Source organism: Seriola dumerili, unplaced genomic scaffold, assembly GCF_002260705.1.
Source record: "Seriola dumerili isolate Sdu_G_001 unplaced genomic scaffold, Sdu_1.0 BDQW01000025.1, whole genome shotgun sequence".
Classification (NCBI taxonomy): Eukaryota; Metazoa; Chordata; class Actinopteri; order Carangiformes; family Carangidae; genus Seriola; species Seriola dumerili.
This window is the reverse complement of record NW_019174280.1, coordinates 1,739,071-1,750,859: the sequence shown is the minus strand read 5'-3', so window position 1 is coordinate 1,750,859 and position 11,789 is coordinate 1,739,071. Positions and strand designations below refer to the sequence as shown.

The following is an 11,789-nucleotide window of genomic DNA, read 5'->3' as shown; positions in this document are numbered from 1 at the left end:
GATTTGTTGCAGAGCTGAGAGCAAGACGAGCTGGCACCACAAATGACACTGGAAGAGATCTGGAGGGAAGATTGAAGCTTAACACTCACTCAATCACACACACACACACACACACACACACACACACACACACACACACACACACACACACACACACACACACACACAAACATATATATATATTCTCCTCTCCTGATGATGTTGGAGGTGGGAATCTTGTGTGGCACAGAACCAAACTTGGGGGGGGGGCATGATGAGAGGAGACTGAAGAAGAGGAGGAGAAACATGAGAAGATGTGAGGAGGAGAGGCAGAGAGGAGCATGGGAAACCCCGATAAGCTTATCGGAATGAGACGCCATCTGCCCCCTGCTTTCCCCGTATCTCCCACTTTCTCCCTCTCCCCGCTCTGTTCCTCACTTTCTCTCTCTTCAAAGTCAGACACTGGCACTAGCCTCTCATGCTAAACGCTAAATGCCACCAGAGGGGAAGCCTCCACGGGGAGATAAGGCAGCAATTCTCCACCGTACGCTAATGCTAGCTAGTGCTGTTTGACATCTCATTATCATCCATCCATCCATCCGCTCATCCATAAGACCCACCAGAGTAACACATCGCTTACGCAGTTCGCACCACTGTGGGCTGTGTCATGTTTTAGTTTCAGTAAAATAATGTCAGAGCAATAAAAAAAAAGTTCTAACATGATTTCTGTGTGATGCAGTCTCTCTCTCTCTTTCTCTCTCCCTCGCTCTCTCTCTCATGGCCTGTATGCCTTTCCAGTTATTATGTAAATCAGTCACAGCGACCCCCACAGAGGTTGATAACTGAGACTTCAACATGGGAGTTTACTAACTGTTTACTCATCTGTTACTACATCATGTTCAAGCCACTTTTTTTTTACTAAATAGTAAGCAACAAACCTGTCCCTGCCGCCACAGTCAGCTGACACAGGAGCAGCAGCAGCTGCTAGAAGAAGTGAACATTTTTGACAGTGAGTGAAGAAATATTTCAATCCGAGAGTTGTTATTTCCTGCACCGCTGTAAACATCTCATCCAACTTAACCTCACACAATTTCTGTGTTACCATTTTCCTGGCTCTGTTACAGGAAGGTGTTCTTAATCCTGCCAACTAAGGTGGAAAATTGGAAAGACTTCAAACACAAAACTGAGGACAACCAACCTAAAATTCAAAAGATCAAACTCCCTACACCACATTTTGTCAAATTCCTATCAAACAGTTTCCTCCTCAGGCTTTTCTGTGTATCTGTTGCTCTGTGCACTGGCTGATTGCATCATTTACACAACTGACTCATATGAAAAATCTAAGACTTACAGACCATTGTCACCTCGGGCGTCTGTCATAGCAGGAGAAGCCAGATGAATCTAATAACATCAACAATGGCTCAGCGCCAAGTTTCCCAATAAGCCAGCATGCACAGAGCCGTGGGTCTGGGAAAACTAAATGAAATGCAGCCACTATGAATAACATCAACTGCTACGGCTGAATGAAATAAATCCATTTGCCAATATTGATATACCACTATTGATCCTTTAAATCCCGAGATGGATCTCCACATTTGTACCTTTTCTCCACAAACGTGTGTGTGGTTACTTGTAAGCGGTTCAGTTACGGCTGCATGATGTGGAAAATATCTGCTTTGAGGAAATCCAGTTATTACAACGAGCAGAGAAAGGTTATTTTAGGTTAAAGACTAATGGAGATGACAGCAGCTGCATGAGCCGCCTTGAGTCACGACAGCCCTGTAAACTGTGATGTAGGCCTGCTCAACTATGGCAAAAATCATAATCACGATTAATTTGATCAATATTGAGATCACAAGTATTTGCTCTGACTCTGGAAACACTATGCATTTATTGAATTTTTAACTGTGGTCTTTCTTGAACTTTAAATACAGTTCAACAAAAAACATAAAATAAAAAAAAAAACGATTTAAAAACAAAAAAGCGTTTCAGTGTAGTTTTTTCTGGTTATACACAATACAAGTTAAAGATATGTGAGCTTTGGCACAGCAGCCAAACAGGGCATGGTCTCTCCTGACTATATCGAAAGTCTCTGAACTGGCAAACTGCTCAAGATGATGCACTCCTATGCATGTTGCTAACGTACACGGAAACGTAACTCGGATGGGGGGTTGGTTTTTGTATCACGTTGTGAAACAGAATGTGGTACAGTATTTGTTTTATCTTATTTTCATAATCGTTGAAAGACAAAATCGTAATTGAAAATAAAATTAGATTAATCCTCCGGGCCTACTGTGACGTGAATAATTACAGGCGGTGCGGACCTGTCCCAGCTTACAGGACTCGGGATAGTCAGCTGACTCTTGATATCTGGTTGTGAATCTGAAGATCACATCTAACAGAGAGAAACATTGAAAAAAATCCTCTGTAGACTGATCTGAGCTCAGTTTGGTATTTGCTGTTGAGATGTTATCTCAGACTATGAGAAGTGAGGAGGTGGAAGTGGAGTGAACAGTTCTGCTGGATTCTGCTTTATTCAGTCTGTCCCTGCCAGGACGCGAACACCAGCTGTGTGCAGATGTCAGGCCGACGTCCTGGCGACTCAAACAGGGAATCAGATGAATGAGTGAGCAGACGCTCAGTTTCTGTCCTGTCTGTGCTCACAGTGACCATCACAGTGGATATCTGTCTGTCCTGAATCATCTGCTACTGACAGCCCATATGTGGCTGTATGAGACGGCATTTATTCCTTAAAATATAAAGAATGACGCACCCTTGAAAGTGGTGACGGTTTTTTATTATCGTCCCTGGTCCACAGTTTTATAACTGGGAAATGCATTTACTTTACTTCAAACTATTTCATACTGAAGAAACAATGCTGTTCACTGGTCCAATGTATAAGAAAACAAACCAGGATCTATTCAAACATTGGCATTTACATTATGTGATGTAGCTGAATCATCAGCTCTGGACTTTGTGAAATGAAATGGAATCGAAACAATCTCCTGCTATGACATGTCAGCTGTGAAAAAGGGTTATTACCTCTAAAAAAAAATCATTGTGCTATTAATGGCTTTTTTCACATTGGTGCAAACTTTGTCGACAACTTCCTTTCTCTCTCTGGTGAATACAATAATGCTGCAACCAGCTGCCACTAAATGTTAAAATCTGATGAACAAAAAGACTAAATGAAACATGAGCACTTCATGACCAGTTCACTATGATAAATGATCAGCTCTTAGGGCTGGTTCATGCGGCACAACTGATGCTACTGGTGTCATTCAGCGGAAAAAGAAAAAAGAAAGAGAAATTGTGATATTGACAGTAAGAATGGGTAGACAGCAACATCTCGGTTGTTTTTCTCCCGCACTAACACCTTCTCTCTGTTCTCATCTGAAGTGAAACGACTGTAGAGAGTAAATCTGTTCATGTGTGTTAGCAAATTATCACGACTTATTGATTCAGAAAATCTCTCAAGTCATGTTATAACAGGACCTTCTCTCTCTCTCTCTGTCTCCCTCTCTTTCTATTGATCGCTGCCTTCCTCTCATTACAGCTGTGACCAGGCCTGCAGCAACACTCTGATGTGAGACAGGACCCCTCTATCAGCAGCAGCCCTGAAGAGAGAGGTCCCCTGCTCAAGTGTGTGTGTGTGTGTGTGTGTGTGTGTGTGTGTGTGTGTATTTAAGTGTGACAGAGAGAAAATTCATGAGATACCTTCCTCTTCACTTTACGTCCATCTGTCCATTGTTTCTCTTTGACACTTACTTCCCAAGACTATTGGTCCCCATTTACACATTGAATTAACACCTGTAGCTTTTACTGGGTTTGCATAAAGGAGCTATATGTAAGTCTTGCTATTGCTATGTAGCCAATGTTAGCATTAACAGCTGTTTAGAAGAAACGTTGCAATCAACATCAAGTGTCAGTCCTTTACTCAGTAAGAGCTGTCTCCAACACTGGAAAGCAGCCCACTTCTTTTCTTCTACTGAAGTTAGAACACTAACCAGCTAGCTCTGGCCCGGTCAGACTGTCTCGTCACTTTCCAATACCGAGTCACTGTAGCGTCCAGTCTGCCCTAAAGAATTAGCACTCCTCAGAGGATGTATTATAACCACTTTGTCCTGTAAACACAATGATCAGTGAAGCTCTTGGCAAAACTGTAAACAGCTGTTAATGCTATGTAGCAATAGCAAAACTTACAAATAGCTAATATAAGTTAGCAGCACGTTTCGTAAGTTACCTTGACTCGTGATCACACTGTACAGACTGTGGTTGTTCCGGGCTGATCTGATATAGATGGATTCTGCATGCATTTACACCTGCTATTAACATGTGTCTTTCCTGACCAAGCTAACACATTGAGTCTCAGAACTCAGTTCATGCTTTGTTAAAGTTTCCCTGAGGCCAGGGTGTTACTCACACCACTGACGCTCAGTGAAGTGAACAACAACACGAATGTGACAGCATGTGTGTGTGTGTGTGTGTGTGTGTTTGGCGGTGAACCTTTGACTCTGATGGACACCTGCTATCAATTATTTAACCAGACACTACCTGCTTTCATGGAGCAAACACAAACAAACACACATATAATTAACAGAATGAATGTGTGTGGTTCATTGTCCTGCAAAAACATAATTTGGCTGATGAACACTTCAGTCAGTCTCTGGCAAAACATACACATACATACACAAACATGCATGCACAGTGCTGCTGCTGGGGGAATAGATAGTCAGAGTCAAGGCTCAGTCACACATACAGCTGGACACATAATAATCAATCAAACTTCAGTGGAATCGGGTCATGATAATTTAATAATACTACCATCACAAATAAATATGGTTACAAATCAACATGTGGAAAATGATTTGTCTGTTGTAGTGAACAACACTGGGGGTTTGCTTCTTTAAAAGCACTAAAAAGAAAACTTTAAGTCCTTTCAGCACTTCATTCATTTCTTACTGTTCAACTGCTTCAGCTGACACTTCAACTGATAATTACTTTTTAAATGACTTTAACTCGCCTAACATTTCAGATTTCTTGTAACACATAAACTTTATGTTACACTTCAGCTGCTTTCAGCCAACACCTCAATTCCTTTCACTTCAACCGACACTTCAACTGATATTTACTAAATGATTTGATCTTCATATGACATTTCAGACGTCTTGTAATACATACATTTCATGTGACTCTTAAGCTGCTTTCAGCCAATACCTCAAGTCCTATCACTGCTTACACTTCAACTCCATTCAGTGCTTAAAACCTCCAACTCTTACTCTTCAATTGCTTTTAGCTCCTGCACTGAACTGACACTTCAACTGGTTTTACTCTTTCATTAACATTATCTGACATTTCAACCCTCTTGTAGCACTTGAACTGGATTTATAGTCAACACAAGGAGTTTAAAGAGAGTCCTGCTGTAAATACCTACAGCTTAGGTTTTGATTTATACTTTAATTTTATGGTTTGACAGTTTGATTTCATTGCCCACATTGACTATGTTTACATTCATTTATTTTGAGAAACAGAAAAACAGTGAGCTGCACATGTACTTATATAACTGGAGTTACTTCCTAGTAACGTATGATGTTATTCCGCCTGAGCTCATTACCGACTACTGCTGTGTAACTGCTGTGTTTTCATTCATTTATTCACAAAGAGTAAAGAGTGCAGTGAACAGAGGGTTTGGAGTCGAGATCTGTCTTTGTTGTGTTGTTGTTTTTGTTTTTGTGAAGAGGCCACTGATTCAAGTAGTGTCCCATCACCACAGCTAAACTGTAGCAGGTCTGTACGCAGTATTTCGACATCACCTACAACTGACCCGTCACTTCGCATCCTAACTGAAGGACAATTTTGTTAAAGGAAAGTTGAGTGAGCCTTTAGGGGAGAGAAAGGGAAATAGAGCAGGAAACAAATGAATGAAAGTAGAGTAAAAACAAGACAAACGGCTGGAGTGGACTGTACTGAAGCAGGTGGCACAGACACACAGAGAGAGATAAACAGAGGGCCATTTATTCTTAGTTTGAATCACTGTAGCTGCAGGTCAGAAGCCAGAGCAGAGATCCTCACCTTCACCCCAGGCTGCTGCAGGAAACCACTCATCAACTGAGCAAAAGAAAAACAGCTCTCCTCTCACTTCCAGGTTATTTTCAGACATTAGACTTTTTGTAAATGCCTGTTGTTCAACAATATTACTAATGATGTCTGTTCTCTAAGTAATGTCAGTTTCATTCTCCAGCTAAACTTTCTTTCACATCATGTTAATAATTTAAGGTGATCAACCTAATAGCTGTGTATCAGGACCTTCAGTCTTTGGATCAGGTAGCTTGTGATAAAATAAGATGTGTAAGATTTGTGTTCGTTTTTTGGCCGCAGCAGTGTGTGTGTGTGTGTGTGTGGGTGTAGTTGTTGGCAGGTTGATGCGTCAGATCAGATGTGAACGTGGAGGTAAAGCAGCTGTAACAGCTTAATGTGGACAGAAGTGGTTTTATTATGGAGGGTGGTGCTCAGTAAATCACTTAGCTACAGAGGTTAGCAGAGTTCCAGAGGCGCACTGGAGGATTATCCGATGCTCACAGATCCAATGAGCTCTGTGTCACTGGGCTGAAACTCAACAAAGAACAACTAACCTCTGAGTTCTGCATTTAAAATACTCTTTGAATTCAACTAAATCTTTATTTACATCAGTTTTGCTGTGATACACTGGCATTTTGAACAAGTGTGTCATACTTTTATTGATATTTACTGATATTATTGCATATTTTGTTTTGGTAAAGTCTGTTTGGATTAAAAAACATTCAAATCTATGACTTGTTGAAGCATTCAAAGAGTCTGTTTCATAATTTATCATTTGAGAAACTACAATAATGTGATAAAATGATTAGTTGATGGTCAGAAAATTAACTTGAAATTGTTTTTTTATCAGATGTAAGCAAAACTTTCAAACACTCTCACTCAAATCATTGTAAACTGAATTTTGGACTGGGATCTAAAACATCTAAGTTCTCAAGTAAGGGAAAACAAAATTTTAAGCTTGTGAATGAAAAGATTTGAGGTTGCAGAAACAAACTACGTATGAATGTTTAAATAAAACGTGTGCACAAGTTTCATCAATGACGTCTGAGAAAAAAAATCCTGCTGCTGTGAACATGTGAAATACCCCTGGGCAACAGGGGGCTTAACATCTCCCTGGTTATGAAAGCTCATCAGAGATTTCCCGCTCACTCTCACAAACCAATTAACCCAAACTCATTAGCCAACAAGTTTAACTCAAACTGAGCTAAAGACAGCTGCCGCAAGATTTGATTCCAGCTGGTCCACAATCTGATCAGAGAGCTGACGAAACACACATCCATCACTGGCTCGGCTCCACCCTTTGATAAAGCCGGCGTACGTGCCCACGCAGACGGATAAGATAATCCCAGCTCTCCCTCCGGGTCCAAACTGATTGACTTAATGATCTTCTGAATGACTGATTTCTAAAACTCACTTCCTCGAGAGGAGAGGAGGAGCTACAGCATCACCACTCACAGGCCAACTTTTACTTCTTTACCACTGACGTGCTGTTTTTGGTTTTTTTTACTTTTACTGGATAATGTGAAGACATTTTACAAGTCCCTCAGACTTGTAAGACTCTCAGTCTCTCAGCTGAGTTTTTGAAAAGTGAACTGTCAAACACGGGGAGCTCTGCAGGAAACGGTAACCCTTAAGTTAGATACAAGTGTTTACTGAGAGGAGACTTACTCATCACTGCATCTACAAAACATTTGGATAATGAAGAAGTTGTGACAGACTCAGAACAAACTGAAATATGTGACCATCCTCCATGTGCCTCCTCCCACCTCTACATCCTCTTTAAACTGCAAATGCATCATCACAACTCTTTGTGACGCTGAATCCAAACGTTAAGCCACTAACAGACCCTGAACATCTCTTTGAAAATCTCTACAGCGTCACATGAAAACTCAACACAACAGACAACTGCCAGAATAACACTGCAACACTGCCACCTTGTGGTGAGACTGTGTTAGCATTCATCAAACTCACACCAAACACATCTGCAGAAATCTGTTTCAGTGTCTTGCTCAAAAACACTATCTCAATTTGTGTGAACTGTGCAATAATTAATGCTGCTCGTCAGGCTCCATGTTTAAGAATTCTAATTATTTACTGCCTCTTATCTTCTTCATGTTATTTAAAAGCACACAATATAGTGAATTGCTGTTAATCGTTCACTATACTATACTACACTTGAACTAACTCAACTCTACTGACTGTGTGAGGGCTCACCTGAGGCTGAAGCAAAGCATCCTGGGATGTGAGGAGACCAAATGGTGCTGTAGATGACCCCTTCGTGACCTCTGAGTGTATTCAGCGAGTGGCTGAGAGTGGGATCCCACTGGAGGGGAAAAAAACCCAAACACATGGCTGTCAGAGGAGAGCAGAGAAAGACAAAGATTTAGAAAAAGAAGAAGAAAAACAAACCAGTCTCACCACTTTAGCCGTGTGATCCCACGATCCAGAGACGATGAGGTTCTCTCCTCTGGTCTGATTCCAGTCCACAGCATACACCTTCACACACAGCCCCATCCCACCCCATCCCACACACACACACACACACACACACACACACACCCCACACACACACACACACACACACACACAGAAATGCACAAGCAAGAGTCAAATAAAGCATCCTTATGAAATACAAAAAAGTTTATCCTTTTGTCAACAAGTGTGTGTGTGTGTGTGTGTGTGTGTGTGTGTGTGCGTGTAGTACCTCTTGTGTGTGTTCTTTGGCCACCCTCAGCGGAGCACTGTGATTGGCTACGTCCCACAGCTGCAGGCTGCCGTCTCCGCCCCCGGCAACCAAGACATGTTCATTGGTTTCACTCCATGCCACGTCGAACAGACCGTCACTCCACTCCCAGCTGACACACACACACACACACACACACACACACACACACACACACACACACACACACACACACACACACACACACACACACCTGCATTATTCTATTGACTCACATATATGGGAACTCTACACTGAACCCTGACCCTAAAGAAAGAAAGAAAGAAAGAAAGAAAGAAAGAAAGAAAGAAAGAAAGAAAGAATGAAAGAATGATTACCTTCTCACTAGAGAAACCCCTGTCTCCGTGTCATCCAGGACCAGGAGTGTGCCACAGCCTGCAAATATGCACAAAGCATATTTAAGGTTAATTACATCATATTTTTCAAAACTATAACTTGCAAGTGACAAATGAAAGAAAAGGTGTTGGAAACAGCTTCAGTGCTGCTCATCACTGACAGATGATGGTGGAGAACACTGTCTAACACATCACTCCAAAATCTCCCATAGGTTTAGGGTTCAACTGAACCTTTTACCTAAGGCCTAAGGTAGAAGGAGATGGACCTTGGACCTGCAGTTCAGTCGAGAGACTGTGCAGAAAGTTAGAAGTTATTAACTTTTGTGGTATTTCTGTTTCAGGTATTTGAAAATTGCAAGTCACTTCCAGGCTCTCTCTCTCTGCCAAGTTTGAATTCAGCAGCCCCCTCATTCACCATGCTGTAAGCAGACCTCGTCCTCATGGACTTCCTTGAGACGGAGGTAGCAGATAGTGCTGACTTGTAATTTTCAAGCACTACAGACTTGTTGTTGGGTTGAGGTTTGGTGATTGTGACGGTCACAGAATATCATTCACATCATACAGTCAAGCCCTCGGGACCTGTGGGAATTTACTCAGGTTTGTCCTTTAACCCTGTATGTGTGTTTGTCTACAGTGTATGTGTGTGAACTAGTACGAGCAAGTGTACTGACCAGCTAGTCCATAGTGCTGGGAGGCAGCGCAGGCCACTCTGTTAGGGATGAACGGAGACACTTCCACAGCGTAGCCATGGCGGGCCGGACTGCGAAACACCTTCATCATCATCATCAGCAGCAGCAACAGCAGCAGTTACCTGTAGCCCCACCGGGCCCCCTGCTGGAAACACCAGGGACACCAAGGTGTTAGAACGGAAGGTTTTGTGTAGGGTGAGGCCAAAGAAAATCACATAGTTAAATGAACATATTTGTTCCATTTAAAAGCTCTGACCAAGGACCCGTCAAGAACTTAAAAAATTTAATTACTGGGAATTTTTATAGAGTCAAAGTTTCACTTTGGCTCTTTGTAATAAAAACTAAACTCAGTATCGACTTGCATGATGATTAATGTGCAGAAAATATGGAAAAGAACTGATTTTGAGGCTGACAATGGAGGAAAGTGTGTTAGTTTAATTTTTTCACTTCTTCTGTGGTTAAAATGAAGTGACGAAGAGGCAAAAACCAAAATATGACAAGGCTGAAGTTTCCCTTTCTTTTATAAATAGAATAAATGTTTTACACATTTGAGACAGTCGTCAGCTTTTCTGCATTAATATGATTCAGATTTGATTAATATATATACTGGTCTTTGGACCTGGATCTGGTCTGCTTGGGTCTAGTGGGGAAAAAATGACTCATATTACCCTTTTTCCTATCTTTCCAAATAGAATAAATGTTTCTTAAATCTGCAATTGTGTTTTAAACACAGTCACTGTTAATTTAATGCAGATTTAAGGAGTTTAGATTTAGTGGTTTTTGGTCTGAACATGGTCTGATGTGGTCTTGTTGGGGAAAATAGGAGAAAAATCGCTCCTTATTTGTTTTTTCACCAAAATAATAAAGTTTCATGTGTGAAACCATGTTGTAAACAGTCAGTCAGTCAATCAGATCCAGATTTGACAAGTCTAGATAAAGTGGTCCAAGGTCTGGACCTGGTCTGATGTGGTTTAGTTGGGAAAAAAACTGTTAATTCACTCCTTTTGGTTTTCACGAATAAAGTTTAATACATGTGCACTGTATTTTAAACAGTCTCTACACTCTCCAGGAAATCTAGTCCAGATTTGACAAGTCTAGATATAGTGGTTCTTGGTCTGGACCTGGTCTGATGTGGTCTAGTAGCGGGGAAAGCAGTGAAATCGGCCCTTTACAAACAGAATAAATGCTTCACGGGTCTGTTCTTTATGATATTTATATCTCCTTTTATAAACCAAAGTATTGCAGAGGTGAAATTATAACTTAGAAACGGACCAAATGGATACTGCAGTCGGTGACATGACTAAGTGAACCGGCCAACCGTCGCTGCCTGGCCGCGGTACTCACAGATAAAACACAACCAGTTTCTGAGTCTAACGTCGCGTCGCCATGTTGAAACATCTGTAAACCGTTAATAAATCCACCGAGGAGGATGTTTCACTGGCCCAGCAGCTGCTCCTCTCCGCCTCATGCTGTTTACCGAGCCCGCTGTGTGTCACCGCTTCCGTGTTTTCATCACCTGACCCGCTTGCCCGGATTAAACCCGTGTGTATTGTAATTCTGCAGAGACAGCGCGAGAGGGCGGTGTTTCTAATACATGAGCTGAAGCAGCGGAATTAGCACCAGAGTAGTTAAGTCTTTTGTTTGGATTTCAACATTTGTTAGAAAGTTACACCACTTTTTCTGTTTTATTTTGTTAGTTTAGTTTTTTTTTAATGTAATTAACAAGATGCAAACAACAATAAATATGACACTGACTATTAACAGCAGACTTATCCATTCCAGACAATTTCCTGTTATTTCATCTGTATAAATATTTATACATTATACATTGTCTTATTGTTCATTTCCTGTTTATTTTACTGCAGATAACTTTTTAAATAATAATAATTCTATATGTTCTGTACAAACCACTAACTAAACTGTAGTTTTAGTTTTCCTTATTAAAATATGGCAGATGTAGGGTCA

The 11,789-nt window shown here is 41.1% G+C and overlaps 1 protein-coding gene across 2 annotated transcripts in view; it reads right to left on the bottom strand.

Annotated features, from left to right (window-relative positions):
- The window catches only part of pex7 (peroxisomal biogenesis factor 7), a 45,061-nt gene extending 33,747 nt beyond the window's left edge, over nucleotides 1-11,314 (bottom strand). The window contains exons 1-6 of one of the 2 annotated variants that reach the window (XM_022763849.1): nucleotides 11,169-11,314; nucleotides 9,807-9,969; nucleotides 9,118-9,175; nucleotides 8,762-8,912; nucleotides 8,476-8,553; nucleotides 8,272-8,380 (exon numbers count right to left, since the gene is read on the bottom strand). In XM_022763849.1, the coding sequence (XP_022619570.1) occupies nucleotides 8,272-8,380; nucleotides 8,476-8,553; nucleotides 8,762-8,912; nucleotides 9,118-9,175; nucleotides 9,807-9,921 (511 nt within the window). In that variant the 5' untranslated portion in view covers nucleotides 9,922-9,969; nucleotides 11,169-11,314. The remainder of the gene's footprint in view (nucleotides 1-8,271; nucleotides 8,381-8,475; nucleotides 8,554-8,761; nucleotides 8,913-9,117; nucleotides 9,176-9,806; nucleotides 9,970-11,168) is intronic. The other variant, XM_022763858.1, reaches the window with a different exon arrangement.
- Between the last annotated feature and the right edge of the window lie 475 nt (nucleotides 11,315-11,789).